This window comes from Pan troglodytes, chromosome 11 (genome assembly GCF_028858775.2).
Source record: "Pan troglodytes isolate AG18354 chromosome 11, NHGRI_mPanTro3-v2.0_pri, whole genome shotgun sequence".
NCBI lineage: Eukaryota > Metazoa > Chordata > Mammalia > Primates > Hominidae > Pan > Pan troglodytes.
In genome coordinates, this window is record NC_072409.2 from 78,195,209 (window position 1) to 78,221,475 (window position 26,267).

Here is a 26,267-nt window from a genome sequence, read left to right on the forward strand (position 1 = left end):
AGAGATCCCAAGAAACTCTTAAGTGGAAGTATCTCGTATCCCCACGATGCGACCGGTCACAAAACACGCGACCCGAGATACTGGAAGTGGAGGCTTCTCGATGGACCAAGCTGCGCGGTTTTCATACCGACCCGCGGCCAGGCTGTCAGATAGGTGGCCGGCCACAATCACTGCCACCTTGGACAGGGACCCGTGAGCTGACGGCCATCAAGCTTCATAAACTGGTCCGAATCCAACGGACCGCTACTGCCGGAAACGGAAAGTCCTCAAGGGCGGGTTTTGGAAGCGGAGCGGAAGCGGAAGGCGGGTACCGGAAACGGTGTTTGGCGGAGCCCGCGATGGCCGAACCTGCGTCTGTCGCGGCTGAATCTCTCGCGGGCAGCAGGGCGCGCGCTGCACGAACAGTACTAGGTCAGGTGGTGCTCCCGGGTGAGGAGCTGCTCCTGCCGGAACAGGAGGACGCGGAAGGCCCTGGGGGTGCAGTGGAGCGACCGTTGAGCCTGAATGCCGGAGCGCGCTCGCGGGTGCGCGTTGTATGCGGTCCGGGCCTTCGGCGCTGTGGGGACCGCCTGCTGGTCACCAAGTGCGGCCGCCTCCGTCACAAGGAGCCCGGCAGTGGCAGCGGCGGCGGTGTTTACTGGGTGGACTCTCAGCAGAAGCGGGTGAGCTGGGACTCCGGAGGGGTGGTGCGGCAGTGAGAGTGGTAGCCCTGCTTTGAGAAGACCTCCCAAAAGAGGAGAGGGACCCTGAGGCCCTCTTTTGTTCAGGCAAACCTAGAGCCACCGTAGTCTTGTGCCCACTTCTGCATGTCCTTTAGAGGGACCGTGAACAATAGGAGCATAGCCTGAGAAGGGCGACCAGGAGAGAAAAACGTTTGGAGACCGTGAGTCATGATTATAGTCTTCAAAACCACACAGCAGGCCTGCCCTTTGGAGTCTCAGAGGGCAGGACTAGGCTCAATGAGTGGATGTCATAGGGAGTTAATTTCTCCTAGAACAGGTAAGAATTTCATATAGAAAAAATTGTCTATGGAATGGGCTTCCTTGGTTGTAAGGATTCCTTTGCCACTGGACTTATGCCACAAAGCTAGAGACTTACTGGTTGGGGTGCCTAAGAGATAATGGAGTTTGGACTCAATTAACAGACTACCAGAAGCTGCACACCCGGCACTTTATGAAGTGATTTTCTTTTACCGAAAGTAGCATTTGATCAGATTTCTCTTTAATGACAATAAAGTAACCACAAAGGACTTGCTGAAGGTATCTTCCAATGGTATCTTGTCATTTATGGCTGTTTTTTCATTCTGTTTATTTTTGTAGTATGTTCCAGTAAAAGGAGACCATGTGATTGGCATAGTGACAGCTAAATCTGGAGATATATTCAAAGTTGATGTTGGAGGGAGTGAGCCAGCTTCTTTGTCTTACTTGTCATTTGAAGGTGCAACTAAAAGAAACAGACCAAATGTGCAGGTAATTACGGGAGCCTTTGGTTTCAAAGAAACAAACATCCATTCCCTAGAACACTCAGATATCCAGAAGGCTATCTGAATTGTCTCCAAAGCATGACCTAGATCTCTGAGCTTGTATATAATTGCCCCAGGCTCCAAGAGTTTCTTCAGATGCTCCAGGATCAGAGCCACATAATTATTATTATTATTTTTTACATTTACAATTTATTTTACATTGGCTACATTTGTTCTTGGGATGTTTCATTTCTACTGAGTTGAAAGGTTGTATCTGTCATCGCCATTATTTGTTATGTCCATATCCTCTGGACAAGGATGTCTGCTGTAGGCTTAGAGGAGGGACAGGTGGTGCAAATTGACATTATCAGCTATCCATCCATCCTGGCTGTAGGTCCTAGGAGCTGATAGAGGAGTAATATTGTTACCTTGGGTTTTCAATTTGAGCTTTTCAGGTAGCATAGCCACACTCTTCTTGTCTATCCAGCCCGAAATTTAGTGATTTCTTCGCCTCTTCTCATTCACTTCTCATGCAAATTTAGTTGCTTAATCCTATTTTGATCCTATTTGATTCTGTCTCTGATCTTTGGCATGTCCGTCCCTTTATCTCCACAAGTTCAGGCTTCAGCTCCCTCTTGACTGGTCTCAGTCACTTCTTCATTAATCCCTGCCTCCACGCTTTTACCTCACCATCCAGGATTTTGAGAGCTGACATCCTCACACGGTCACTTTCTCGAAAAGAAAGGACAAGATTCTCCAAAATCTACAGAATTCCTTGGCATTACACTCCAGGTGTCTTTCCTCATCCCTAATTATATCCTTCATACAGCCATACTCAAATCACACCAAACACCATTAAACTCAATTTCCTGCCCTTATTTGCACATGCTGTTCCCTCTGTCTTGATTGCACTATCCCTTCGCACCCTATGGAACACATTCTCATTCTTTGAGACCTAGGCTAAACATGACCACCTCTGTAAAGCCATCTCTAGTTGTCACTTTTCTCGTATCTTTGCTCTAGCACTTACTGGATTGAGCCTCGACTGAGGTTTGTTTATATGTACCTCCCCACTGCCCTCCAAGACCAAATGCTTCTGAAAAGCAGAGAATGTTTTGTTCCTTTCTAGTTTACATAGTCACTAACAAACAGTAGGTACTTAATACGTTTTGTTGAGTGAACAGAATGAGTTCACTCTCCATTTCCTCAGTTTCATCCCTTTGAAGTTTAGCTCTATGAGGTTTTTAAGTAAATCCTGCAGGGAGAAGTGTCAGTGAATTATTGTTTGATTTTGCTTTGAATAATTTGCATGCCGGAGTTCCTTCCTTTCTCTGTAAATCTGTAATTCTCTAGGGTAGTGCCACCTAATATAACTTTCTACAGTGATGCTGTTTTGTATCTGCACTGATTAGTATGGTAGCCACTAGCTGTTGAGCACTTGAAATGTGGCTAATGCAACTCAGGAAATTAATTTTAAATACCTAATTTTAATTTAAATGTAAGTTTAAACAATTGGCTATCTACCATATTGGACAGTGCAATCCTAGTGTTCTCTGGCCTTGAGATGGCTCCTCATCTGTGATTTCCTGATTGGTGAAAGGGAATGATACATGTGTTCCTTTTTTTCCCCAAGACTCAACTCCAAAGTGACTGTGGGAATCCTATAGTGCACTCAGTCCCTTAGCCACAGAACTGTAGGTGGCTGGCATTGATGCCTGTGAGAAAGAACCAATAGTAGCACCTGTAGTTTGCTGAGAGGAAATGAACTGGTTTTTAATATCATTGTAGGTTGGAGATCTCATCTATGGCCAATTTGTGGTTGCTAATAAAGACATGGAACCAGAGATGGTCTGTATTGACAGCTGTGGACGAGCCAATGGAATGGGTGTCATTGGACAGGATGGTCTGCTTTTTAAAGTGACTCTGGGCTTAATTAGAAAGTAAGTCCTGATGTCTGCTGGCTTGACTGCTTTTTATAATTATACATTCTTGGAAAGTTGGTTATTCTTCAGGATTCAGATTCTTTGTAACATTTGAATTTCTCCTCAGAGTTAGAAATCAGTATCCATTTTAACACATTTGGAAACTCATGAATTTAATCCTATCTTCTTGGAAACATATCAAATTCAGATGTGTTTGGCTGTGTAGTTTCTGGTGGGCTGATACTTCATGCCTTAAGCTCTTACTCTGTATTCATATCTTCCTTCCCAGGCCTGTTGCTTATTTGACTTAGCCCAAATGTGAAAACTGGCCTTTCCCCTGTTCTGAGTCACTTGAATACAGATGCAGTCTGCAGTTGTATAAAATTATCAATTTTTTCTAATTATGGGGGTCACACACAGCTTAGATTGTGATATTCAAGGTTATGTAGACATTCACAGAAGGCTTCTGACACTTGGTCATACTGAGGCATACTGAGGTTCATGCTGAGGCAGATTCTCTTTTTGGTGTTTAGAACTTTACCCACCCAAAGCTGTGCCATATTCAGGGGCTTTACTCCTAGAGCCAGTGAAGTTCAGAGCTATCTTGTATGCCTCTCCTTACTACATATCCTAAAGATCTGGAGAATTAAGTTTGGACATCAGAGAAGCATGTTTTTAACCAAGCAGCATGTTATTAACCAAGCAGCACCCTTATGGTTTGAAAGAGCCAATGTTCCTCTCCAAGTACTGAATTTAACACAAGAGAATAATATGGCCAGGAAAATAAGTTTAAAGTGTCTTAACACTGTAGATAAAAAAAAAGTTATGATTCCCAGTCTAGAATTAAGTGCTCTGACCATCTAGGGGAATGACTTTTACAAAGTTGGTAACCTAGGGAGTTTGATTTCTTTGTAAGGCATAGCCCACCTCTGTGATTTCTAGTATACCTTTGAACAGTGTAAAGTTCCTTCTTGGAAGAAAGGAGGCAGCAAATGTCATCACATGCCTTGTTCTTGTTGAACAGCTATGGAGAACTGCTCAGAAAAGGAATCACATTCTAAAGGAGACTCCGGACACACCTTTGCCACTTCATTAAATTTCATTTTCTTTTCTCTTCCCACCAGGCTATTAGCTCCAGATTGTGAAATCATACAGGAAGTGGGAAAACTCTATCCACTGGAGATAGTATTTGGAATGAATGGAAGAATATGGGTTAAGGCAAAAACCATCCAGCAGACTTTAATTTTGGCAAACATTTTAGAAGCTTGTGAACACATGACGTCAGATCAAAGAAAACAGATCTTCTCCAGATTGGCAGAAAGTTGATATAGGTGGACTTTACAGGTCAGTTGAGGCAAAAAACTATGGGTTTTTTCAGGTGAACCTCCCCCATTTAAATACTCAGAAGATAAGGTGTGAATGTATGTATTATTAGAGTCCTAAAGTATTTTTTATAAGTTACTGGTTTTCACCCACGCTTTTGTGGGAGAGAAAATCATTGCAAAATCATTTTTGTTCGGTACAATGAAGTTTACTAAAAAACAGTATTAGGGTTTATTTGGAGTTAACTCCCTTAGTAATTGCTACAGCTTCCATAATTAACTGGAGGTCAGCAGTAAAATAATTTTGTGATTATAACAGTAAGCCAGGTTCACCAGAGGAAATGTGGAATACATAAGTATAAAGCAGCAAAGAAATGTCACCTGTAGTCCCATTATTCAGCGGGTGAGTAACAACGAAATACTTTTTCATTTACCAAGTATTGTGTTTTGCATGGATTAACTCCTTTATTCTAACTGCAGAAGACACTTATCCTAATTGAAACTGAGGCACAGAATTTAACTTGGCCTGCATTCTCTATATTCATCAAATTGAAATTATAGTTATTATAGCTTATATGCCACTTTGTAATATACTTTTGTCTACTTCAAACAGCATGATACATTTCACAACTTTAGTCACATATTTCATGTTACAGGATATTTTTGAGTTTTATTATATAAATAACACTATGAGGATTTCTGAATCCAAATCTGGCCAAGTCTTATTTTGCTAAAATCATTTCCTGGGAGCTAAGCATAGAAAACTCTTCTATGCTATTTAGTATATTAACCAAAACCTTTAGAGGTAAAGAGACTGCCAGGTGATCCACATCAGTGATTCTTGGTTTCTAGACCTCTGAGAATACGAGATACAGATCCCCTGAAGCCTATCCATAGAAAGTCCTTTTTTGATCAAAGAGATTATAGAACTCTATTTGTTGATAAAGACCAAGGAGCTGTGTGTGTTTCTAATGTTTTCTAAGGACTGGATGGTTTTTAGTTCAATAGCTTTTAGGGGTACAAGTGGTTTTTGATTACATGGATGATTGTATAGTGGTGAAGTCTGAGATTTTGGTGTACCTGTCACCTGAGTACTATATATTGTACCCAGTATGTAGTTTTTTATCCTTCCCCTTCCCTGTTCCGGGTCTCCAGTGTCTGTTATACCACTCTGTGTGCTTACCTGTAGCTTAGCTCCCACTTACAAGTGGGAACATTTGGTATTTGGTTTTCCATTCCTGAGTTACTTCACTAAGAATAATAGCTTCCAATACTAAGTTGCTGCAAAAGACATTTTTTTATGGCTAATATTCCATGGGATATATATACCACACTTTATCCATTCATTGGTTGATGGGTACTTAGGTTGGTCCCATATCTTTTATTATGAACTGTCTAGCCAGTTTTTAAATAGAAAGGTACTGATATTATTAGGTGAACACAGTTCCTTAGGAATTAAATTGTGAAGGGGAGGGGACACAGCAGAGAAGTAATCTATTGGTTCTTTTGAGATATTGAATACATGTCCCGAATTTGCTAGCTGCTTAACTAGCAAGTTAACCCAAACTGTCAGAGTAACTGAAGCAAATATGTCCAACTGGGACATAAGGAACATGAGATCTGTGTAATAAGTAGGTTATCTAACGTGTTCATGTGTCTAACACTTTCTAGCTATTTTCAAGACAGACTTTTATCAATACTGTGTTTGCTTTCCAATTTAATCTGTTACAAATACATATGAAGACTCTAGTTGGTACCAGGCTCAGGGAGGATAGAAAGATAGGTACACAGATTTGTCCTGTTAGGATCCTACCATTAGGAAGGATTAGGAAGAGAAGCCCTCCATGCCCATACGCTGCAAGGGAGAACAGGGTAAGAGCCACAGGAGGGAACAAAATGCTATGGGGACTCAGTAGGGATAGTAGGGATAGGTCAGAACAGGCTGGATCCTGCAAAGCTTATTACTGAGCTGGGCAACAACGAGTATGATCAGACAAGGCTGGAGAAAGTCATACAATTTTATGATGCCAGTTTAGTGAATATTAAACTCTTGATGTAACCGTTTAAACAATTTCAAGAGGTCTCTCACAAATAGATGTACAAAAGTTGAATTAGCATGTCCAAAGCCATGTGGTTTTGAGGCTAATTCCTTGTTACATAATTTTTTTTTTTCCCTCGAGACAAGAGTCTGGCTCTGTCGCCCAGGCTGGATCTTGGCTCACTGCAACCTCCGCCACCCGGGTTCAAGCGATTCTCCTGCCTCAGCCTCCTGAGTAGCTGAGACTACAGGCACGCAACACCATGCCCAGCTAATTTTTGTATTTTTAGTAGAGACGAGGTTTCACCATATTAGCCAGGCTGGTCTGGAACTCCTGACCTTGTAATCCACTCACCTCAGCCTCCCAAAGTGCTGGGATTACAGGCGTGAGCCACTGCACCCACATTAACTTTTTATTACTTAACATATCTGAGCACTTCCTGTGAGCCAGGCACTGTGGGAGATTAAAAAGCATTAAATGTGGTCCCTGACATTATTGTGAAGCTCTGAGAAGATGTCATGCAAAGACACTTGCCTATGTGCCACTGCCACCCTCTGCCCTGCTCTTTGGGTCAAGGTACCTCCAAGCACCTCACTCCTGCAGCTGCATTATTTATTTTTTGAGATGGAGTCTTGCTCTGTCACCCAGGCTGGAGTGCACTGGTGAAATCTCGGCTCACTGCAACCTTCGCCTCCCGAGTTCAAGTGATTCTCCTGCCTCAGCCTCCCAAGTAGCTGGGACTACAGCTATGCACCACCACACCTGGCTAGTTTTTGTATTTTCAGTAGAGAAGGGTTTCACCATGTTGGCCAGGCTGCTCATGAACTCCTGACCTCAGGTGATCTGCCCACTTCGGTCTACCAAAGTGTTGGCATTACGGCGTGAGCACCTGGCCACACAGCTGCAATCTTAGGCCCATCATTCCACTGAGTTCCGAAGAATATAGCCTTTTCCTGAAGAAACTCCTTTCTTCAATGCTTCAGGCCAGTTGTGAGTCTCTAAGTAAGTGGACAGGATATCAAACACTGTTAGAGAGTAAACAGAAAACACAGTGACCAGAGAGGAAAAAAAAGAACGAGTAAATGAAAAGGATGTTCTGTAATATTTCGTTCAACAAACCTATTCTGCACCATATGTGGTACTAAGGTCTTGGGGGGAGAGGCAAGGACACAGGCTCTGCTTGCTCTCAAGGACCTCAGCCTACCCTGAAAGATACAGGCCTATGAATGGATAGGGTGCAACAGAAAGGAACACAGTAAAATGGGAAACAGAAGGGCTCTGCTGTGGGGCCTGGGATGGGGAAGGGCCAAGATGCTCCTGAACTGAACCCTGAAGATCAAACAGGAATTCAGTGGTGAGAGGTTAAAAGCTGGGCATTCTAGATGAAGGGGACAATTTTTTTTTTTTTTTTTTTTTTTTTGAGGCGGAGTTGCACTCTTGTTGCTCAGGCTGGAGTGCAATGGCACGATCTCAGCTCACCGCAACCTGCACCTCCCAGATTCAAGCAATTCTCTTGCCTCAGCCTCCAGATTAGCTGGGGTTACAGGCGCCCGCCACCATGCCCTGCTAATTTTTGTATTTTTAGTAGAGACGGTGTTTCTCCATGTTGGTCAGGCTGGTCTCGACCTCCCGACCTCAGGTGATCTGCCCACCTCAGCCTCCCAAAGTGCTGGGATTACAGGTGTGAGCCACCGTGCCCAGCTTTTTTTTTGTTGAGACAGAGTATCACTGTCACCCAGGCTGGAGTGCAGTGGTGTGATCTCGGCTCACTGCAACCTCCACTTCCCAGGTTCAAGCGGTTCTCATGCCTCAGCCTCTGGAATAACTGGTATTACAGGCGTGCACCACCATGCCTGACTGATTTTTGTATTTTAGTAGAGATGGGGTTTCACCATGTTGGCCAGGCTGGTTTCGAACTCCTAACCTCAGGTGATCCACCCACCTCGGCCTCCGAAAGTGGATTACAGGATTACAGGTGTGAGCCACCGCACCTGGCCAAGGGGACAATTTCAACTATCTTTAACATAGTTGGTGACAAGGAAGAAAACAGAGTGCCTCTTAGTGGCCAGAATATATGTCATGACATACATGCAATAAAGTCCACACACATTAGTCACAGAGGAGACTGACTCAAAGGCCACTTAAACACAGTGCAAAGCAGCAGCACCAGAACTCACACCCTGGATGGGGGCCGTGTAAGAAGTACCTTGATTGATGGCCAGTATCTCTGAATGATAGTTTTTCCCATTCTGGTTTCTGACCATGTATTCCTGGATTGGCAAGCGTGCGGTCTTGACAGAGTATTCCCGGGCCTTTTGAAATGTCACCTTCTGTAAATATATAGTTAAATATTTTTCTTATAAAAACTATACATGAGTATATTCTCAATGTAATACAGCATTAAAAATAGCCTATTGTGGAATGGAAGAAACTGCAGATAATGAGTTAACTGTCTCAAGAGCTTATGTGACAATATCTTACTTTTTGGGGGGTCACTCATCCACAGTCCTCCACTCACTACCACTTAGAACCAAGAGGGAAATAAGCAAAAGAGGCACATCTGCAGCCACAGTAGGCATCAAAAGGCCCAAGCAGTCTAATCAATCAGAGCACATTCTGAGCCCTAACTCAGTAAGACCCAATTCTGGATATCTGGAACTTCCAGCTCATTGCCAAAAGGCAGCATCAAATTAGAGGAAAAGGTAGACAAGATTCAAGACAGGTGCACCACTGCAACAAGTGGCATTAGGGTGTGAGAAGAGAGAGCCCAATTAAAAGAAAGGGGCCAGGTGAAGTGCCTCACACAACACTTTGAGGCCAAGGCCAGAGGACTGCTTGAGCCCAGGAGTTCAAGACCAGCCTGAGCAACATAGGGAGACCCTGTCTCTACAAATAACAAAAAAAAATTAACAGGGTGTGCTGGTGTGTGCCTGTAGTCCCAGCTACTCTGGAGGCTGAAGTTGGATGATCACTTGAGCCTGGGACATATATCAAGGCTGCAATGAGCTGTGACTGCACCACTGCACTCCAGCCTGGGTGACAGAGGAGACCCTGTCTCAAAAATAAAAGGAAGGGCTCTGAAAACTGCAAAAAGGAGTCACAAGAAGTCCATCAACTTGAGGCCATTTAGTGTCGGAGTACAGAAACTGATGTCCCTTTATAAGATGTTCCTCAGTCATGAAGTCCCTCAGACTGAGTCATGACTCAGTCAGATTACATTTGCTGCCTTGTAAGAAGCACAGGAAAGATTTTCTACCTGAGACTTCAGGATTAAAGAGAAAGGTTCAGATTACTGGGATAATTAACATGCCAAGGCTTGGAAGGGGTCTCAATAGTGTTAACTATATCACTCTAACCACCCATTCATTGTCTGTTCTCTATGACTTCTCCAAGAGGCCATGTGGCCATTCAGTGGACAGCTCTTGTGACAGGGAGTTCATGCATCCTGGGACAACCCACTCCAGCTTTGATAGTACCAGCTGATAGGAAATTCTTCTTGATCTTGAGCAAAATTCTCTGTTTTCTTTGAGACTTCCACTCATTCATCCTAGGTCTATTCCCCCAAGGCCAAACCATGCAAGTAAGATGGCCCTTCCAAAAGATAGCCATTCAGAAACTTGAAGGCAGTGATCATGCCCCCAGGAATCCTCTGGTCTCCAGATTGTAGCCTCAGTTCTGTCAACTCTTCTTTGACTGAGTTTCAAGTCCCTTCATCATTCAGGACAAGTTGAACTTGTTCTAAGCTAGTCAGTATCATTTTGTTGACGGTCCCATAACTGACTGGCCATCATGAGTATGGTCTAACCAGGTGGAATAGTGTGAAGTGGACCTAGTACCTTTTCGGTGCTGACACCTGCCTGCCTCTCACATGAAACAAAATTTTAGATAGAACTTCCAAAAATGTTTTAAGCGATACAAGGACTTATTTGAAAGGATAAAACTCCTTTGCATATATGAGCTATATGATACGTTTGTTTTATAAAAAGTCTTATTCCTTTATAATCACTTTGAAGTACAGAATTCAAAATTAGTAGGATATTTGGGTGTTGCCCTAGAAGAGCTTACAATTTAGTTTATGTTCTTTGCACAATGATTCATAATAAAATGACTCTCCTTGAAGAAATATTGTTCTTAGCTTATTTCTGTGAAGAAGCCAAACTCCAATAACAACCAAAAAGTTCTAAACATCTCACAAATCTTCCAGTTATTTTTCAGTTTAAATGTTGGTGGACAGATAATATGTTAAAACTGCACATCTGTAAGTCATGCACTGCTCACTGACCCTCCGAACTTAACTCCCTCAAAAAAGGGACTGTTGGCCAGGCACCGTGGCTCATGCCTGCAATCTCAGCACTTTGGGAGGTTGAGGCAGGTGGGTAACTTCAGCCCAGCAGTTCGACACCAGCATGGGCCATATGGTGAAACCCCAACTCAACAAAAAATTAGCTGGGCGTGGTAGCGCCCACCTGTGGTCCCAGCTACTTGGGAAGCTGAGGTAGAGGGATCAATTGAGCCTGGGAGGTTGAGGCTGGAGTGAGCTGATTGTGCCACTGCCCTCCAGCCTGGGCAGCAGGGCAAGGCCCTGTCTTTGGCGGCGGGGGGGGGGGGGGCCTGTCACCCTGCTGCAGGTAAGACTAATAAACTTTTAATTATTATTATTATTTTTTTTTTAGAGACAGGGTCTCACTGTGTTGCATCACCCAGGCTGGAGTGCGGTAGTGTGACCACAGTTCTCTGCAGCCTCTAACTCCTGGGTTCAAGTAGTCCTCCAGCCCTCCAGACTTTGTGTGTGTATGAAGCAGAGTCTCGCTCTGTCACCAGGCTGGACTACAGTGGTGTGATTTCAGCTCACTGCAACCTCCGCCTCCCTGGTTCAAGAGATTCTCCTGCCTCAGCCTCCCGAGTAGCTGGGACTACAGGCACACGCCACCACACCCAGCTAATTTTTATATTTTTAGTAGAGACAGGGTTTTCACCATGTTGGCCAGGATGGTATCGATCTCTTGACCTTGTGATCTGCCTGACTTGGCCTCCCAAAGGGCTGGGATTATAGGCGTGAGCCACCACGCCCGGCCCTAACTTTTTACTTTGAAATATTTCAAACCTAAGAGAAGTTCAAAACAATAATACAATCAATATTCATTCCTGTAATCTAGACTCACCAGTTGTTAATATTTTGCTTTTTCTCTCTGTATATACATACATATTTTGGGCTGGACAGGGTGGTTCATGCCTGTAATCCCAGTGTTTTGGGAGGCTGAGGCAGAAGGATTGCTTGAGGCCTGGAGTTCAAGACCAGCCTGAGCAACATCAAGAGACTTCGTCTCTAACAAAAATACAGAAAAAAAAAATTAGCTGGCCATGGTAGCATGTGCCTATAGTCCTACGTACTCAGGAGGCTGAGGCGCAAGGATTGCTTGAGACCAGAAGTTCAAGGTTGCAGCAAGCTATGATCGCACCACCTCACTCAGCCTGGATGACAGAACAAGACCTTGTCTCAATAAAAAATAATTTGCCAAACCATTTCAAAGTAAGCTACAGACATCACAATACTTCTTCACTAAATACTTAAGCATGCATCTAAGAACAATGACATTCTACCTTACCACAACCACAATACCATTTTCACTTCAAAGAAAACTTTTAAATAATTCTGTAATTTCACTTAATACACAATCTACATTAAAATCTCCTAAACTTTCCCCAAACTGTCTTTTATAAAGCTTTCCTCTCAATACAGAATTCAAACAAGGCTCACATACTGCATTTGGCTATTACAGTTTTTTAACCTTTTTTTCTTTTCCTAATTGTTTTGTAGAGATAGGTTCTCAATGTGTTGCCCAGGCTGGTCTCAAACTCCTGGCCTCAAGTGATCCTCCTGCCTTGGCCTCCCTAAGTGCTGGGATTACAGACATGAGCCACTGTGCCTGGACGAACCTCTTTTAATCTGTAACAGCCTCCTGCCTCGGTTAAGTCCAGTCCAGTTTTGCAAAATGTCCCACATTCTGATTTGTCTGTTTCCTCACAATTAAATTCAGCTTAAACATTTTCTGGGCCAGATCGGACTCATGCCTATAATCCCAGCACTCTGGGATGCTGAGGTAGGAGGATTGCTTGAGTCCAAGAATTCGAGGCTGGACACAGTGAGACCCTGTCTCTACAAAAAATTTTAAACACGAGGCTGGGCACAGTGGCTCACACCCGTAATCCCAGCAATTTGGGAGGCTGAGGCAGGAGGATTGCTCGAGTCCAGAAGTTTGAGACTAGTCTGGGCAACAAAGTGAGACCCTGTCTCTAAAAAAAAAATTTAAAAACTAGGCCAGGCACAGTGACTCATGCCTGTAATCCCAGCACTTTGGGAGGCTGAGGTGAGTAGATTGCTTGAGTCCAGGAGTTCAAGACCAGCCTGGAAAACATGGTGAGAACCTGTCTCTACAAAAAAATATAAAAATTAGCTGTGCATGGTGGCACACTTGTAGTCTCAGCTACCCAGGAGGCTGAGGCGGGCGGTTCAAATGAGCCCATGAGATTGCGGCTGCAGTGAGCCATGATCGCACCACTGCACTCCAGCCTGGGCAACAGAGTGAGACTATGTCTCAAAAAAATTAAATTAAAAACTAGCTAGGTGTGGTGGCATGGGCCTGTAGTCCTAGCTACTCAGAAGGCTGAGGTGGTGGGAGGATTGCTTGAGCCCAGGAGATCGAGGTTGCAGCAACAGAGCAAGGCCCTGCTTCAAAAGAAAAAAAAAAAACATTTTCTGTCAAGAATACTACACCTCAGGAGGCAGAGATTGTACCTGTATGGGTGATACTAAATTTGATCAAGTTTGGATAAGATGGTGACCACCAGAATGCTTTACTGTAATGGTAAATCTTTGCCTTTGTTATCTGTAGGGTGATACTTTGAGACCATGTAAATAGCCGGTTCCTCCACAACCTTTCTTTCAATTGAGTCAACAATTGTATGAGTCAACAATTGTATTAGGAGTGACAAAATGATGATTTTCTAATTCTATTATGCATTCCTTATTAGCTGCATTCTTCTGTAAGTAGCCCCTGCTCGTATTTTAGATGATCACTATGGAGTCATGGAACACTAATATTTTTTAAATAAATTCAATTAAATTAACCTATCATCTGTGTTAAATATACATACATCTCATACATACAGGAACATAGATAGAACACATCTACCTCTACCTGTATGTAAAATATACCCACAAACACATACTTTGTGATCATATAATGTCTCAAGAAGGATACACAAGAAAACTTGACATCGGTTGCCTCGGGAGGGGAATTGGGAGACAAAGGTAGGAAAGACTTTCACTCTACTCTTTTATATTTATATGTTAATCTAACTTTTATTAAACTTATTATCTATGTAATATGTTAGTAAATATAAACAATTATCTTAACAAACAGCTATATAACAAACATTTCAAAATTCCAGTGACACCCCAATTATTCCTCTAAAACTCCAACAAAAAAAATCTGGATAATCCTAGGAGTTTGAGGTTTTGGGCTAAGACTATTTCAGCAGAGAGATCAACCTTAGAAGGAGCAAACTACTCCCTCAAAGAACAGCTAGTAAGAATGTTGAGTTGATGCTTACTTGGTCAATATCAGAGTTATCTTTGCAGAACTGAAGAGAGAAACTCAACAATGGCTATGTAATTACCAAACAGTGCCCAGTCCAGTTCCCGACTCTTGATTTCGCTGACATTGCTCATGAGGAGAGAGGGAACTTCACCAGCCAGAGGGCCAACCTGGTGGGGATGGCTCTTTCTTCCTGTTCCCTCTTGAGTTTAGACCCTCTAGAGGAGACTATGACAGGGCACATGCCTCTAAAAGTAAGCACTGCTTTTTAAAACAGATGTTGGGGCTGAAATGTATACTTACCTTCTGAATGCTTTCATCCACAAGCCCACCGAGGATGTAAACTTTGTTTAGATCAACATCTTCAAGAGCTAATGAAAAAATGAAGGCCAATGAGATCAAATCTGTTTTATAATTTCTAAATCCAGAGAAAGCAAAATGAAAGAATTATTAACAATAAAAGTAGAAATTCAGTAGAAAACAAAGAAACTTGCTCAATAAAACCAAAAGCTAATTTTCTAAAATGGCCAATAAAACAGACAAACTGTTGGCATAGCTAATCACAAAAAAGGGTAGCAGACCCAAATCAACATTAGATTCAGAAAGGAAACAAAATTAAAACTGCAGAAGAATGTGAAATAATTAGATGAGAATACTATGATCAACTGAATACCAATACATTTGAAAATTATGTGAAATGAATGATTTTCTAGGAAAAAATAGATCTAACATTGATCCAAGAAGGGCTAGTGGGGTAGCAGACCAAGGACACTGGGAAAGACTGGCAGGCACTACACAAGGCCCAGATAAGGATGGAAACCCTAAGTCTGTGCAGCTGTGAGCCATGGTAAGACACATCGAAGCATCCAGTGAGGCCCCTGCCTGTAAGAGGAGCACTGCTCATGGGCATTACTTTTTGTGGGGGTGGGGAGGGGTGTCCTTGAGGGGCTTTAATAAATTCTGCCACAGGGAATAATGAAACACAGGAACAATGGGCTATATGAATCCATGCATTCAACTACATACCGTGTTCTGAGTCAGGAGTCAGGTACACAAGGGTTTCCAAGGGAAATAAACTAAAGCAGTCTTCTTCTGTTATGTCTAACTGGAAAATGCAAACAGTCTAATGTTAAAACAGCTCACAGCTGGGTGGGGTGGCTCACGTCTGTAATCCCAGAACTTTGGGAGGCTAAGGTGGAAGGATCACTTGAGCTCCGAAGTTCGAGACCAGCCTGGGCAACATGGTGAAACCCAGTCTCTACTAAAAATACAAAAAAATTAGCCAGGCATGGTGGCATGTGCCTGTAGTCCCAGCTATAATACTTAGGAGTGAGGTGGCAGGATGGCTTGAGCCCAGGAGGCAGAGGTTGCAGAGAGCCAAGATCATGCCACTGCACTTCAGCCTGTCTTAAAAAAAAAAAAAAAAAAAAAAAAACCCGCTCAAAATTCGACTAGTTACTGGGCTTCAAGTTTCTATCAGGCATGGCTCTAGGTTTATCAAGGAACTGCACATGTGACAGCTTGACAGCTTCTTCTCAGAAAGTACCTAGTTAGGAGGGAAAGTAGACACAGACGTTCAAACCTATGAAATGAGACAGCAATATGGGGTTCTGACAGAGGTACGGGGAGCATGCTCCAGGACTACAGATGAGGGAGTAACATTGGGATGACCTTCTGGGGAAGGAAATGCTGGAACTGGGTTTCTGAAAGGAGATTTTTTTTTTTTTTTTTTTTTTTTTTTTAAAGACAGGGTCTGGCTCTGTCACCCAGGCTGGAGTGCCGTGGCATAATCTAGGCTCACTGCAACCTCTGCCTCTCAAGCTCAAGTGATCCTCCTGCCTCAGCCTCCTGAGTAGCTGGGACTACAGGCGCACACCACTGCACCGAGCTAATATTCGTATTTTTAGTAGGGACGGGGTTTCACCATATTGCCAAGGCTAGTCTCGAGCTCCTGAGCTCAAACAATCCACCTGCCTCGGCCTCCCAAAGTGCTAGGATTACAGGAATAAGCCACTGTGCCCAGCCTCAAAATAGATTAATATTGACATACACAAAAGGAGAAGAACTCAAAGCTGAGGGACTAAGAAAGGCACGAAGACAGGAAAGTAAGGGAACTATGTGGACCTGTAAAAAGGACTGTTTGGCTTATGTAAAAGAATCATTAAAACAACTACATAGAAGAAAACTGGAACTAGCTGCACTACGAGAGAGACTGTGAAGACAGTAACAGCAAAACAGCTGGCTGTGCAGCCCCGCGCAATGCACCCTTCACATCCATCACTTCCATGGACCTTCCTGGGGAAGGCCACAACTGCTCAGTCTCAGCTACACAATGCAAACACACTGGGCATTTTCAGTGACATTTGAGAAACTCATTTGGATTCTTGCATGTATATGTATCACTAAATGTATGAGATCCTAGAGAGAGGTGAAAAGTACCTTAGTACTCCCTAAAACTTCTTAAATTTGCATTACTTCATAAAGGGATTCCTTCTCTTCCCCCAAAACTCATGTTTCCCAATTCACCATTAATGAGAACAAGAAAGGAGTCATGGCATTTCCCAAAAATATTCCTGGAGTATACAGTCTAGCGTAAATATACGGGATACAAAATACAGTCCTAGACACTGGTAACCGTACTTTGCCAATGCAGTAGGAGGATGAGAAAAAATTTTAAATTTAAGAACTTATGAGAGGTTCTGAATTTTTTTAGACTTCAATACTGAAAATGTAACATATATATGAAAAAGTAAAAAAAAAAAAAGATACTATTACCCACAATAACTTTAAGATGACAATTCAAATAATATGCAAAAAGAGACTTACCAGGTAACTAGAAAATCCATCATTCATCCTCACACACTCTTCATAAAGGGGACTGTCTGTTGTGAATCCAGTGAGGCAGATCCAAAATGGCCTGTCAGCTTTTTTGTTTGAACCATACAACCTTCGAATCTGTCCAGCCAGTCTACTTAATTCCTTCAAAGAAATAAGAACAACTCAGGGCAAAAACATGCCAACTCACTCTAAATTAGCTATCAAGAAATGGCTACAATAAGTTCACTGAACGCTACTCCAGAAAACCCCATGTACTAGGAGTACATGTGTGTGTGTATTATACCTTATGGCATCACACCTTACAGACAAAAGATAATGATACAAGTCCAGAAACAGTGAGGTAGTGGAAAACAGAATTCGCCCTCCTGCTGGCCCTGCTGTTAAATGTTTAATATATGAAATTCTTATTTTAGCTTTTATCTAAAATCTTATGTAATACAATTTAAGTTATTAAAGAGGTTTCATTAATATACAGAAATGTTTACAGAACATCATATAAATTTGGTACCTTCTTCCTAACTTCAGGAGATGCAATAGGGTTGGAAGTTTTAACTTTTTACCCTGAATCACAGACAATGCTCTTATATAAAAGCAATTTCACAATTTGGCTTGATTTGTTGGGTAGGAGAAAAAGACTCTGGGTTTGATTTAATCTGCTATCTTAATTCAACAATATGGATTTTTTTTTTTTTTTTTTTTTTTTTTTTTTTTTTGAGACAGGGTCTGGCTCTGTTACCCAGGCTGGAGTGCAGTGGTACAATCATAGCTCACTACAGCCTCAAATTCCTGGGCTCAAGTGATCCTCCTACCTCAGCCTCCTGAGTAGCTGGGACTACAAGTACAGGCCACCATACCTGGCTAATTTTTAATTTTTTAGCGGCAGGGTCTTCCTATATTGCCTAGGCTAGTCTTGAACTCCTGGCCTCAAGTGATCCTCTTGCCTCGGCCTCCCAAGATGCTGGGATTATATGCAGGAGCCACTGTGCCCAGCCTAATAGTAGGGAATTCTTGGTTAACATTTTCAGAGGACTAGAGTTAGAAGTTTCAGGTAGGAACCTCAGATCTGCAGTTTTCCTAACTTATCTGAAAAATATGCAAACACTAGCACATAAAACAGATGTCTAAAAAGAGAGTTTACAATTTACATACTGTGATGTAAGGCCTAAAATTAAGGCCCAGTATTATGCACTGCCTTGACATCTGTCAAAACTGGGAATACTTCAAATAGCCTAATAGTAAGCTCCCCTCCCAACTCTGCTCCCGTAGATAAGGTCTCCTAGCTTTAAAAATCCTTTTTATACAAAATCAACGTGCAAAAATCACAAGCATTCTTAATACACCAATAACAGACAAACAGCCAAATCATGAGTGAACTCTCATTCACAATTGCTTCAAAGAGAATAAAATACCTAGGAACCCAGCTTACAAGGGATGTGAAGGACCTCTTCAAGGAGAGCTACAAACCACTGCTCAATGAAATAAAAGAGGATACAAACAAATGGAAGAACATTCCATGCTCATGGGTAGGAAAATCAATATCATGAAAATGGCCATACTGCCCAAGGTAATTTATAGATTCAATGCCGTCCCCCATCAGGCTACCAATGACTTTCTTCACAGAATTGGAAAAAACTACTTTAAAGTTCATATGGAACCAAAGAAGAGCCTGCATTGCCAAGTCAATCCTAAGCCAAAAGAACAAAGCTGGAGGCATCATGCTACCTGACTTCAAACTATACTACAAGGCTACAGTAACCAAAACAGCATGGTACTGGTACCAAAACAGATATAGACCAATGGAACAGAACAGAGCCCTCAGAAATAATGCCACATATATCTACAACTATCTAATCTTTGACAAACCTGACAAAAACAAGCAATGGGGAAAGGATTCCCTATTTAATAAATGGTGCTGGGAAAACTGGCTAGCCATATGTAGAAAGCTGAAACTGGATCCCTTCCTTACACCTTATACAAAAATTAATTCAAGATGGATTAAAGACTTAAATGTTAGACCTAAAACCATAAAAACCCTAGAAGAAAACCTAGGCAATACCATTCAGGACATAGGCATGGGCAAGGACTTCATGTCTAAAACACCAAAAGCAATGGCAACAAAAGCCAAAATTGACAAATGGGATCTAATTCAACTAAAGAGCTTCTGCACAGCAAAAGAAACCACCATCAGAGTGAACAGGCAACCTACAGAATGGGAGGAAATTTTTGCAATCTACTCATCTGACAAAGGGCTAATATCCAGAATCTACAATGAACTCAAATTTACAAAAAAAAAAAAAAACAAAAAAAAAACAACCCCACCAAAAAGTGGGCAAAGGATATGAACAGACACTTCTCAAAAGAAGACATTTATGCAGCCAAAAAACACATGAAAAAATGCTCATCATCACTGGCCATCAGAGAAATGCAAATCAAAACCACAATGAGATACCACCTCACACCAGTTAGAATGGCAATCATTAAAAAGTCAGGAAACAACAGGTGCTGGAGAGGATGTGGAGAAATAGGAACACTTTTACACTGTTGGTGGGACTGGAAACTAGTTCAACCATTGTGGAAGTCGGTGTGGCGATTCCTCAGGGATCTAGAACCAGAAATACCATTTGACCCAGCCATCCCATTACTGGGTATATACCCAAAGGATTATAAATCATGCTGCTATAAAGACACATGCACACATATGTTTATTCCGGCACTATTCACAATAGCAAAGACATGGAACCAACCAACAATGATAGACTGGATTAAGAAAATGTGGCACATATATACCATGGAATACTATGCAGCCATAAAAAATGATGAGTTCATGTCCTTTGTAGGGACATAGATGAAGCTGGAAACTATCATTCTCAGCAAACTATCACAAGGACAAAAAACCAAACACCGTATGTTCTCACTCATAGGTGGGAATTGAACAATGAGAACACATGGACATGGGAAGGGGAACATCACACACCAGGGACTGTTGTGGGGTCGGGGGAGGGTGGGAAGGACAGCATTAGGAGATATACCTAATGCTAAATGACGAGTTAATGGGTGCAGCACCAACATGGCACATGTATACCTATGTAACAAACCTGCACATTGTGCACATGTACCTTAAAACTTAATAAATAAATAAATCCTTTTCATCAAGGGTCCAAGGCATAATCTCTGTTTATCCCTATGGAGTTTTGGTTCCCTGCCAGCCCATGGAATTTTCCTAACAAGCCAATCACATCCTCCTATAGTAACCAGGGGGCACCTCAACCCCTGGATACTACAAAGCCCACCTCACACAGCCCCTTGCTGTTCAGTCTATTCTTGATTACAATCCCCACGTGGCCCTGTATGGTATACAGTATCTTCCTCCCCTGGGCTGTAAGTATATGAGACTCATGAACTGCTGTGAATCTCATCTGTCCAGTGTCAGGTGTCATGCATTCTGCCATTCCCAGAACTCTAGTGTGGGAATCCCTCTTTCATCAATGAGGTGAATGAGCATCAATTAAAACACATACATTGAGGCCGGGCACGGTAGCTCACGCCTGTAATCGCAGCACTTTGGGAGGCTGAGGCAGGTGGATCACCTGAGGTCAGGAGTTTGAGACCAGCCTGGCCAACATCGCAAAATCCCGTCTCTACTAAAAATAGAAGAAAATTAGCCGGGTGTGCCAGGTGCAGTAGCTCACAAGGTCAGGAGATCGAGACCACCCTGGCTAACATGGTGAAACCCCATCTCTACTAAAAATACAAAACCTTAGCTGGGCAAGGTGGCAGGCGCCTGTAGTCCCAGCTACGTGGGAGGCTGAAGCACAAGAATGGCGTGAACCCAGGAGGCGGAGCTTGCAGTGAGCCAAGATTGCGCCACTGCACTCCAGCCCCAGCAACAGAGTGAGACTGTCTCAAAAAAAAAAAAAAAAAAAAAAAAAAAAAAAAAAAAAAAAGTGTCAGGCGTGGTGGCAGACGCCTGTAATCCCAGCTGCTCAGAAGGCTGAGGCAGAAGAATTGCTTGAACCCAGGAAGCAGAGGTTGCAGTGAGCTGAGATTTTGCCATTGTACTCCAGCCTAGGTGACAAAAGCAAGACTCCATCTCAAAAAAACAAAAACAAACAACACACACATTGCAAAAAGTTCTTCCACCAGGTAATCTTCCCACAACATGCTACCAGGCAAATATTCCTCTTCCCAAAGGTTTAGTGTCTGGAAAACTGAACCTGAAAGGTTCCATCCAGACTCAGGATATCATGAACAGAGAGGCAAAGATGTTGGGCTTAAAACAGAAGACAAGGTAAAACTTTGCAAACTAAACCAAACTATATATATTCTCTTCCAGGTTCGTTACAACAGCCACCTTGGAACTTAGTAACCCAGTATAGAAAATCAAACACTTTACTAGTTTACTAAGGAATCCCAGAAGCTGGAGTTGACCATATTCTTCGGAAAGCTGTACCCTTCTGGGCCTCCCTCATGGCGAGCAGGAATTCCAGGCTTAGTGGATGTTCTACCTTCTTTGACATGTAGTGGGTCATACTCAAATCGATACATAGTCTTGGTCCTGAGTGTTTGGCTTCCAAAAGTTTGTCTTTGGTTAGAGCTCTCAGGAAACGTTTGCTGTGCTGGGGGCAAATGCCTAAAGCAGAAATATCAGAAAGAAATAAAAGTGGAAAACCAGAGGAATATTATATAAGAAACAAATCTTAGCCAGGTGGGTATTTATTTTGCATATAAAGAGAAACTTGATACTGATGTAAGGTATTCGTTCATTAGAAGATTTACACAGTGGTGAGGAGTATGGGCTTTGCAGCACACAGCAGGGTTTAAATCCAAGTTCAGTTTGTTCATTGATTAGCTAAATTATCTTGGGCATAATTATGTTACTTAATTTCTCTAAGCCTCAGTCTCTTCACCTACAAAATGGGAATGATAATAACAGCTCCTCTCTATTGAGGTAATCCATGTAAAATTCTTATAACTGAACCTAACACAGAATACTGAATAAATATTAGCTGTTGCTGGTATCACTCCTATTCTGAGCTTATAAACACGTTAGTTAGATAGCTTATATTTGAAAAGCAGCCTTAAATTTTGTTTTTTGTTTTGTTTTGTTTTGTTTTTTTTGAGACAGAGTCTCACTCTGTCGCCCAGGCTCTGGAGTGCAGTGGCTCAATCTCGGCTCACTGCAACCTCTAATCTCCCAGGTTTGTGATTCTCCTGCCTCAGCCTCCCAAATAGCTGGGACTACAGGTGCGTGCCACCACACCCGGCTTTTTTTTTTTTTTTTTTTTGTATTTTTAGTAGAGATGGGGTTTCACCGTGTTATCCAGGACGGTCTCGATCTCCTGACCTCGCAAATCCACCCACCTCGGCCTCCCAAAGTGCTGGGATTACAGATGTGAGCCACCACACCCAGCTACAAATTTTGCTTTCTTTGATGTTTTGATTCCCAAGAAAATAGGGCAGTGGGTCCCACATCCCAGATGCTTTTTACTTATACAAAATTCCTACTCTCATTGGAACATGCAGACACGTTTGCTAAAAAATAAATATGATTATACCAACAGTCTCATTTATTGTCACCTGGATTTTCTGCACGATTGGCTTTTCTTCGTTCTTTTTCTTGCTTTCTTTGGCTCTTCTTTGCTGCAACTGTCTTTTCCCAGTGTCTCTGTTTTCTCTGGACATTTTTCTTATATTATCCAGAAAACAAAATTGAGAACTTCATAAGCACCAAAAAAAGGAAAATGAACATTAGAAACATTTGCTTTTTTCTTATTTATATATAAAGTTTGGAGAGAAAGAGGAAATTACTCTTAAAAACAAACCTAGACTGGATCGTGTTTAGAGAAAACAGAGCCCCAGAAAGAGAGACATGACCTGGTCAAGGTCACAGAAAATTCATTAGTGACAGGGCCTGGAGTTTAGATTTCCTGACCCTTCAGAGGTATATCAAAAATTCCTTTTGAAATTTACTTTTCCTATGACTCAAATGGAACTAAAACTTTAAACCAGTTAGCAGAAAATTCATCACTCAGAATACACAAAACTCATTCCGTCTCTCTTTTCACTACCAGTATCCATCTTTAAAACGGGGGTGTCTTGAGACATTCCATCATTCAAGGCCTATGGCCAGGCAATTCACGCACTCACCGAGCACCATGCCGTACTGCCTGTGGCCAGGATCTCTCCCTCCTGGCACTCGCCTTCCGCATCGATCTGCAGAAGCTGGAAGCCTTCAGGAAGTCCATCTTCACCTGTCTCCTCTAGGATGCCTTCTTGCCCCTGCAGCACAGGTGACTCTACTTTCTGAGTACTCCCTTCCAATTTCCAGTCCATGGACTTAGTCCTCTGTCCTTTCAACCAGACTGGAAAAAGGCACAATTATGTGAGCTATTACATTATTTCACTAACATAGGTATCTCCCTACATCCAAATGACAAAGTGTTATTGTGTTACTGAAAGAAGTGTGTAAAATACTGAACCAGATTTACTGGACTGAGGAAAGCATGTGTCTTCCAGATACATGATTCAGCAGAGAAACAGTTCAGTAGTAAGGAAGTTTTTTTTGTTTGAGACAGAGTTTTGCTCTCGTTACTCAGGCTGGAGTACAATGGTGTGATCTCGGCTCACTGCAAACTCTGCCTCCTGAATTCCAGTGATTCTTCTGCCTCAGCCTCCTGAGTAGCTGGGATTACAGGCATCTGCCACCAAGCCCGGCTAATTTTTCTATTTTTAGTAGAGATGGGGTTTCACCATGTTGGCCAGGCTGGTCTTGGACTCCTGACCTCAAGTGATCTACCCATCTCGGCCCCCCAAAGTGCGGGGATTACAGGCATGAGCCACTGCACCCAGCCCCAGATACACTTCTTAGAGGACATGCACAACACCTGACATCTCCAAGCAATCAATGATTATCCATAGCTGCAGTGACACAGATAACCAAGTTATTTATTGTGTACTTTAAAATGCATGATATGATTTGAGGGTAAGACAGATTGCAAAAGCCACTTCACCTCCCCCATTATGTTTCAACCACTTTATTTTCAAAATTGTTCCTTTAGCAAATATTTATTGAATACCTACTGTAAGTAAGGTACTATACTAGAGACATCCTGGGAGAATGTACCAATATATATAGTAGAGTGACATGAAACCAAGAATTCTTTTAGGTTGTTGGTATGTATCAGTTTTTTTAAACTATGTATTTCCTCCAACTCAGTTGAGCACCACTGCAGTAGAAAGCCACAGTCACCACTGAAAATGTTTAATATCCCTCAGAAGTGCTGAGGTTGAATACTACAGACAAGCACTCTTACACAACACTTAATGATGTCATAATTTCAAAGTGGAGTTCAAGATCTGAGAACGATATGAGTCAGAAATGCTTTAGTCAATGGTCAAATGTCACAGAACACAAATGATGTGACCATTACCTATGGCTGGTCCTCCGGGTGTAGTCACACAACCACTTTTATGAAAAATATATCTTAAAAAGTGTTAAGTCTATGTAGTATGATTCATGTATATGGTGTTAAAAAAAAACTATAATGAAAAGTAACAATCCACACTCCTATCCCTTCCACCTCTAGTGGCACCCTTGTTAACCAGTTGTTTTTTGTTCTTTTGGTAATTAACTCCTTAAACTGAAATCATATGCTTACATCATTATTTCATGATTCATCAGCTTTGAATGTATTGACTCCCTATGAAACATAAGAATTCAAATCGCTTAAATCAGTCTGTATTATTACTATTTTTGAGACAGGGTCTCACTGTTACCCAAGCTCGAGTGCGGTGGCACAATCATAGTTTACTACAGCCTCAACCTGCTCAAGCAATCCTCCCGCCTCAGCCTCCCATGTAGCTAGGACTACAGGCATGCATCACCATGCTTGGCTAATTTTAAAATTTTCTGTAGAGATAGGGGTCAACCCCTATTTAAATTACTTATTTTGAGATGGAGTCTCACACTGTCACCCAGGCTGGAGTGCAGCGTTGCAATCTCAGCTCACTGCAACCTCCGCCTCCCAGGTTCAAACAATTCTCCTGCTTCAGCCTCCCCAGTAGTGGGATTACAGGCGCCAGCCACCAGGCCCAGCTAATTTTTTTATTTTTACTAGAGATGGGGTTTCACCATGTTAGCCAGGCTGGTCTTGAATTCCTGACCTCAGGTGATCCGCCCACCTCGGCATCCCAAAGTGCTGGGATTACATGTGTGAACCACCGCACCTAGCCTATTATTTTTAATTCTTCATTAGTTATCTTGATTTTGAAATTTGAGATCAAGTTACCTTGATCTTTACATTTTTTTGGCAAAGATTTTAAGGGTACAGTTTAATGAATTTGTGTATGTGGTAAAATATACTAACTCAATGAGCTTTAACAAATGTATAGGTTCTGTGTTACTGACAATCCTGTCAAGATATGGAACATTTCCATCACCGCAGAAAGTTTTTGTTTTTGAGATGAAGTCTCACTCTGTTGCCTAGGCTGGAATGCAGTGGCATAATCTTGGCTCACTGGAACCTCCGCCTCCTGAGTTCAAGCAATTCTCCCATCTCAGCCTCTTAAGTTTCTGGGACTACAGTCATGCACCACCATGCCCAGCTAATTTTTGTATTTTTAGCAGAAATGAATTTCACCATGTTGACCAGGCTGGTCTCGAACTCCTGACCTCAAGTGATTCACCCGCCTTGGCCTCCCAAAGTGCTGGGATTACAGGCGTGAGCCACCACACCCAGCCTCACTCCCCAGAAAGTTTAACTTTCTTCTCCACTGTCCAAATCAGTCTTCATCCCATTCCCACAACTTGCCAAAGGCAACCACTGTTCTGTTTGCTATAACCATGGATTAGCTGTATCTATTATACAACTTCATATAAATAGATGCCAACAGTATGTACTCTTTAGCACTTGACTTTTTTCCCCTCAAAATATGTGAGACTTATACATGTTGCTGCATGTATCAGTAGTTGCTTTTTTATTGCTGAGTAGCATTCCATTGTATGAATATATCACAATTTATTCTGTTGATGGGCATTTGAGATTTTTTCCAGCTTGGGGAATAAATCTGCTATGAACATTTTCATA

At 42.3% G+C, this 26,267-nt stretch overlaps 2 protein-coding genes across 12 annotated transcripts; one reads left to right on the top strand and one right to left on the bottom strand.

The window, feature by feature from the left end:
• On the top strand, positions 1–26,267 carry EXOSC3 (exosome component 3). 8 transcript variants are annotated; one of them, XR_010148470.1, is made up of 6 exons: positions 1–662; positions 1,320–1,469; positions 3,251–3,402; positions 4,509–4,728; positions 21,515–21,886; positions 23,253–26,267. XR_010148470.1 is itself a non-coding variant. In XM_016960380.4 (5 exons), the coding sequence occupies exons 1-4, from the start codon at positions 339–341 to the stop codon at positions 4,708–4,710; spliced, it is 828 nt and encodes a 275-aa protein (XP_016815869.1). In that variant the 5' UTR covers positions 1–338; the 3' UTR covers positions 4,711–4,728; positions 21,515–22,202.
• Positions 6,053–23,514, bottom strand: TRMT10B (tRNA methyltransferase 10B). 4 transcript variants are annotated; one of them, XM_016960898.3, is made up of 8 exons: positions 23,329–23,514; positions 22,759–22,867; positions 21,687–21,811; positions 17,170–17,322; positions 15,370–15,448; positions 14,647–14,714; positions 8,952–9,075; positions 6,053–7,770 (listed from the first exon to the last, which is right to left on the bottom strand). In XM_016960898.3, exons 1-8 carry the CDS (start codon positions 23,512–23,514, stop codon positions 7,664–7,666), a joined length of 951 nt encoding a protein of 316 aa, XP_016816387.2. In that variant the 3' UTR covers positions 6,053–7,663. The 4 variants fall into 4 exon arrangements, with proteins under 4 accessions (XP_016816387.2, XP_009454916.1, XP_009454915.1 ...); XM_009456641.3 differs by lacking the exon at positions 21,687–21,811 and having other exon boundaries at positions 23,329–23,455; XM_009456640.3 differs by lacking the exon at positions 21,687–21,811 and having other exon boundaries at positions 22,759–22,897; positions 23,329–23,426.